Raw genomic sequence first — 6,471 nt, 5'->3', positions numbered from 1 at the left:
AATACGGAGCGATCGGGAACACCATCATGTTCTAGAAAATATCACGTATAATGGTGAAACACACGTGAAAGTAGTACCCAAATATCATAATCAAAATTAAAAGAATATAAACGGAGAAGTGCAATATTCAAAGAGGAAATTAAATTCAATTAATTGCAAAACAAAATAATGGCCAAACAAAACGAAAATGAGAAATGAACCATTGCATTTTGAGCCGCAGAAGAAAAATATAATGAAAACCGAACCAAATGTAGATTAAATGGACAAATGGACATTATCTCAATGCAAAATCGAGATTGATCTATTTTATAATCTTATCCTCGGAGTTCGTAAGAGTAGGTCTAATGAACAAGATCAAAACTTACAAAAGGTGCTGGAATCTTTCTGTTTAAACCTAGTCATGAGGAAATGGTCAGCATGCTTAGTTCAAGGAAGCAACGGTACCAAGGTGAACTTTAGACCAGGAAAAAGGTAAAACCTTGGACTTTGGACCTGGAGACATCAAGGAATAACTGTTAAAAAAAAACCGATACTACGAAGTGGAAACGCCGAACCAACCTGAAGACATAGAAAGTTGGAGGTAACCGATAAAGGAAAATAGTGTGACCAGATGACGAAAGCATAAAGGTTGGTGAAACGAGGAACGCCTTCGCGGAAAGCATGTAAAAAGAGAAAGTGAATGTGTGCAGATTTGTTGTATGGGTCTTAAAAAAAGGTTAATTATGATTGTATGCACGCTTTCTAAAAAAATTTTGTGACCAATAGTAGTGTTTTTCCGAACCTTTTATTAACTGCTGATCATAGGAAAAGTTAAGTTATTTTCGTGAAGGCTGCGTAATGATGTGTATCATGTGAGCTGCCTAACAGTAGCGTGTTTTGTACGCCTTAGATGATTTTTCAATAGCCCAAGACTAATAAACTGTAAAGGTACCGCTGAGGGCATATTACCAGCTTTAATCCACCTTAAGCTTAGCTGAGCTCGCTTGCTACACCGAGCCTTGTGTCAATTTATTTTAGTTTGGAGCTTTTGCTATCTAGATCATCACTGGTTCGGCCACAAAAACTAGTGCACTATTTCAACATACACGAAATAATTTATTTTCGGGTATTCTGTCTTTATCCCCCGAATGCATTCGTTATGGTAGGAGACATGTTTTCATATTGCTTATCACCCAACGTTTCTAATCGATTTGGGAGCAGTACGGCTGCAGACTTAGCGTTACTAAACGAGCATGCCAGAATGATCAAAAGTTCACCTTCTACCCTCAATTCAACGAAATCATTATAACACACTGACTTAGACTAAAAGAAGTAGATATACGTTCCTCAGCTAGTGAAAGTGCTAGGGAGAAATTTCAACAAAATTGATGAACTGGCGATAGAAATTGGCAAGACAAATAAATATAAAAAAATTAAAAAATTGTTTACAAGTGTGGGCGTGGCAGTTTTGTGGTAATTAGAGTAGGAGTGACCGCTAGAATCTGCATGTCTTAACCTAACTTTCTATCCGTTATGTTCCGGAGACCACAGCGTTCATACGGACAGACAGACTTGGCCAGATTGACACGGATATTGATCCTGGTTTGAATGATCAGGATAACGACATATGATATATGCAACTATTATTAAGAATATTAATGCACATAATATTTGTAAAGATAAATGAAAAGTATTTGTTCAAAACTTGTCGTTTTCAGGGTTTATCCAAAGATATCTCCGTGAATGTAGGGATGGATGGCAAAACACAAGAGGCACATACAGACTGGCTAGCTAGCATATAGCTAAGACAGCTTTTAAAATTAGGAAAATTGGTAATAACCAGCATTAAGTCTTCTGTGTTTATCAGCTTGGTGCTTCAGCTAAAAATAACAGGAAAGGTTTCTTTTTACCATATATGTATATTTTTACCAATTTTTTAATTGACAATAGATTTATAATTTTCAGTCGCAGTGCGCAACACTGAAACGTACACTTTAAGTTAACCTTTGCCTTTAATTTGGAAATGTAAAAATAAAAGTAGACCTCACAAACTCAGCAAACACTTTTACGCTGAATATGAGTGACGCATTCGCCGCCCTGCAGGAGCTGGTCAAAAAGAAGCAGATCACTAGCATTTGCTTTGTTAACTCGATAACAAATTGGTTATAAATTATACAGGGAAACGTATGACGTCATCGATGCTTTTAAAAGGGGGAAGCCGTCAAAAGCGAGTTTATTTATCCCTTTCCTAGCACACTCAAAGAAAGTCAAATGTTTTTTATTCACCAAAAAGGGTAAATATAATTTTTTTTATTTTTGGGCATATTTTTTTGTTTTATTTTGTTATTTGTTATATTAAGACAAAATTTGTTTAAAAACAAAGATTTGAAAATGCTTCAACAAGTCTCTAGCCAGCTGTTCAGGAAGGAGGACTTAGGTTATTTAGGAAAATTAGCTCGATTTTCTAAAAGTAGTGGAACTAAAGTTTCTCAAATCGTGCTTTTAAACAAAAAAAAATTAAAAATGGAAAAATTTTGTTTTGGTAATATTGTTTGATCGCAGCGTGTGTTTCGTTTTTCTTCAATTTTATCACGTTTAGTTAGGAAATTCATATTTTGTAAAATATGTATAGGTATTAAAATAATATTTTATAAACAAGCGTTTGCAATATTGTGGGCTTATATATATTAAGTTTTAAATCTTGTTATGTTTTTCGTTTTGAAAATAGTTGATATAAAAATACCCTTACGTTTATCAAGTAAAATAAGTCAAGTAAAATAAAAAATTTATTTTGAGAATAACTTACTCTCGTACAACTTTTTTTCCTTGTCGGCATCTAGCCTGTCAAGAGCGGAACGCAGGTTGCTGCGTTCCTCATCATCAAGGTTGCATAGCAGCTCCATCGCCCGATCCGTGGACAGATGGTTGCTAAACTTTGAGTAGTTCCGGCATTTAAATGGGCTAGATGTAGAAGACGGCGGGATTATCAGTTGCGCCCTCAACTCTCTACCACAGGGCCACGACTGCCTTATAATGTATTGTCGCGTTAAGCCCCTAAAAGCGGCTTGAAATGTATTTCGCATTATTGGCGTTCTTTTAGTTTTCAATACTTTCTTAGATAAATACAATCCCACGTCAAATAATCTGAGCAGAATAGTCTAAGGATGTCCTGTTGACAGTAAAACATATACTATCACGCATGATAAAGTACACACACAACTCACTATTTCACAATCGCGAACAAATTTACTTGCGATTCGAATGTATCGGTTTGACTGTAAAGCTTTCTTTCAACCAGTGCAGTATATTTTTTTTGCGTTTCTTTATCAAATGGAGGGAAGTTTTCTTAGGTGATGTATTGCATTTATACATTCCCAATCAAGTGCAATAACAAAAATGGGGTTGAATCTATAAACAACGAACGGTAACATTAGGCCAAATACTAAAATAAATAGGGTATTCCCAAAATTGTTGGATCGCTACATCAAACTTATTTGTATAGGTAACTGTATATTATATATATATATTGTGTTATAATATTATTTTAAAACTTATGTTGACATTATTTTTAAACGATATATTCATGTCACTCTTAAATTTACACCTACGTGTGTTATGCGTTTCATCACCAGTTCTATGTTTACAATAAAAGAAAGAAGAAGACAAAATTTCTAAGATGATCAAGGATATAAAATTTGAGTAGTTTTTATTTTGGGTCAACATTTGTGACAAGAAAAATGATATTATACAACAGGTTCAAAACATTTCTCCAAATTTCGGCGTGACTGCGGGTTGAGTGCTAGAGTGCGCGTGAAAAAGAAAACGGCGGCACAATTATTCAATTTTTTTTTAAATGCATAATAAATTTTATAAGTTTGGCCCATGCAATAAGGCACGAATCATATTTAGTTTATAGGTTTTATAGTTCCCGAGATACTGACGGACATGGTCACATCGACTTGGCAACGATTCAATTTATTCTCTTTTAACGAATCTGGTAATGAATCTGCAGCACTACTACCATGTACAATTATCACCGTTCCTTTTTCAATTGCTATTTAAAAGGCGCTACATTGACACACAAAAAAAATTGGAAACCATACATTAATGTTTTCATAAATTTTGAAACATGAAAGATGCGAAACGTGCGCTTATTTTTTAAAGTTAAAATTGATCATAACACTTAAACAATTATTTATTTGTTCAGCAATTCCTTTCAATTAATTTATGAAAATATAATTAAAATTTATTAATTTTTTTTCTAAAAGCTTGTCAACATTTCTTGTCATTAGGGCAGCTCGGCGGTTGGTCACGGCTTATCCAACCGTTTAATGTCGTAACATAACTCTAAAAATAATATAGAATTCCAAATTAGACATTAAATACAAAAAAGTAAGTGGTTTTTTATAGGCATGGATGGTCATTAGTTAAATTAATGCGGTAGTTGTAAATTTGTCAAGTTGGCTGTACATTTGACTGTACTGCGTGGCTGGAAGATCGTATTTCGCGAGCCACTCGAGTTTTATGGCCAGGTTTTAATGTTCACTTAAATACACTGTAATTAAATGTTGCTATTGGTATAGGGTACTCGCTACAGCGATATATGCATTTCCCTCCTTTTTAAAACATATATATTATATAGAATATATATAATATAGTGAAGTTATTTTCTACCTATTATTTTTTAATAAAGTAATATATGTGTATAAGTATATATACTTATTTATATATATCTTGTTGTCGCGCGTTCAAAGATGCCATAAATAGCTACTCCACACTGTGGATCCCGAAGAAATGGGCATACTATTTCTTGGTAGTATGCTCGTTTTCATTTGAAGAATAAGTTTAACCTCGGACATTAGTAAGTACTTAAGTAAGCTCACCGCAGTGTGTCCTACTTTTCGCTCGACAATGAAAAGCTTCATTTTCCCGGGAAGTTACTGGCGAAAACAGTATGCCCAGACACATTTGGGCATACTTTAACATTCGGACTTGTTCACGAATTCTAGTTCACTTAAAAATAATAACTATACCTATTGACTATAGTATTCGATCGTCGACATACAGAGGTGGTCAATTGTCAATTCAATTGAAAAAAAAGCTCGTTGTGTAAATACTTTTGACCAACGCTGTAATTAAAGTTTTGTCAAATAAAAGAAGTTACGAATCGGGTTGGATTAGTTCTTTGAAATAATTAAATTAGCCGGCTTGGGTGGCGCAAATACGTCACTGGCTGGGATTGATGGATATGGTAGTGGTAATGGAGCTTTTTCCATTTCTATTTGTTGTGATGTGTTTTGATTTCTTATTTTGTATTTTATATACATTTGCCATGCCGCCCACAAACTCCCAGAACTGTCACGAATCCACACTTTTAAAAAAATATTTTAAGTTTTTTATCATTTTATTATTTTATCTCCAATTTCTACCGATATTCCAGAACATGCGGAAATTTCTCTTTCGGACTTCCACTATCTGACTATGGCATTGACTATAGCATTCTCTCTTGTTTTTTATAATATACTCGTTTATTTTTTCACTGACATTAATGCCTTTAAATCATCATTTCTTTTTCGTATCTTACACCACAGATCAGTAAGTCAGGTTTACTCCGCTGCTTACTCGACTTTTCACTCTTTATATTTATTATATATTCTAGCGTCTTCGCGAAAGGCATCTCTTCCACAATTTCCTAAATTAAATTTTGAAACTTCCATATTCTGAGGCAATATCGATACGTATCGATCAGAACAATTCAAAATAGATTTTTTTAGCTGTTTAAAGGTAGTTCCGAATTAACTAATGATAATAAGCAAGTTGTTTTTAAAGAACATTTTGAAAGGCGAAGACGGACACTGATTAACTTTGCGCTAGGTCAGCGACCCTTTGAGACCCTTATTATGTTTTTTTTGTTTTTCCATCTATAAATGAATAAGAAAAGCAGTATCTTTTTTTCTGTGTTTTTGTGTACAACTTTGACATAAGAAGATTTTTTATTTTTGTTTTTTCTTGTATAATATTTGATATTTCTTTTTTTATGTGTTTTTGTGCCCTGAGCTTTTAGGGCAGTAAGCACTGACAACTGACGAACGGTACAAACCTAGTTATTTTACGGGCACTTATAATATTTATTCTCGTTATGTTAGAGAGGTAAGAGGCTTACCAAGATCCCACGCCTCGAATACGAGGAGCTTACGCTGACATAGGTAACTGAACATAGGGTGCATTTCCCTCGGACCAAGTCCTTCTCCAGGCAAGAACATTAATATGCCTACCTTAACATTGATATAAGCAAAAACGGTAATACATTCAAAACAGTTTTAACGTTTTTAATTAAGAAATCAGTAGATCATGATTCTTGAGGAAAAGTTGATGCATATAAAAAAACGCAGACGTAACACTTTTGATCAAAACCAAAAGGTACAAGCCAAAAAGCTTTTAAAAGTATCGAAAATTTCAGACATCGAAGTAACATTGACAGAACAAAGGCTA

General features: G+C 34.0%; 1 protein-coding gene across 4 annotated transcripts in view; it reads right to left on the bottom strand.

Annotated features, from left to right (window-relative positions):
* LOC113564623 (transmembrane protein 65) overlaps window positions 1–3,717 on the bottom strand; it is a 20,459-nt gene extending 16,742 nt beyond the window's left edge. Inside the window, exons 1-2 of one of the 4 annotated variants that reach the window (XM_026982909.1) lie at window positions 3,204–3,423; window positions 2,786–3,148 (exon numbers count right to left, since the gene is read on the bottom strand). In XM_026982909.1, the coding sequence (XP_026838710.1) occupies window positions 2,786–3,062 (277 nt within the window). In that variant the 5' untranslated portion in view covers window positions 3,063–3,148; window positions 3,204–3,423. Of the gene's footprint in view, window positions 1–2,785; window positions 3,424–3,587 lie in introns of those variants that run through there. The other 3 variants (XM_026982911.1, XM_026982913.1, XM_026982910.1) reach the window with 3 other exon arrangements.
* Between the last annotated feature and the right edge of the window lie 2,754 nt (window positions 3,718–6,471).

Source organism: Drosophila erecta, unplaced genomic scaffold (genome assembly GCF_003286155.1).
Source record: "Drosophila erecta strain 14021-0224.00,06,07 unplaced genomic scaffold, DereRS2 tig00000246-arrow-arrow-pilon, whole genome shotgun sequence".
Taxonomy (NCBI): domain Eukaryota; kingdom Metazoa; phylum Arthropoda; class Insecta; order Diptera; family Drosophilidae; genus Drosophila; species Drosophila erecta.
This window is presented reverse-complemented; position numbering and strand designations above follow the sequence as displayed.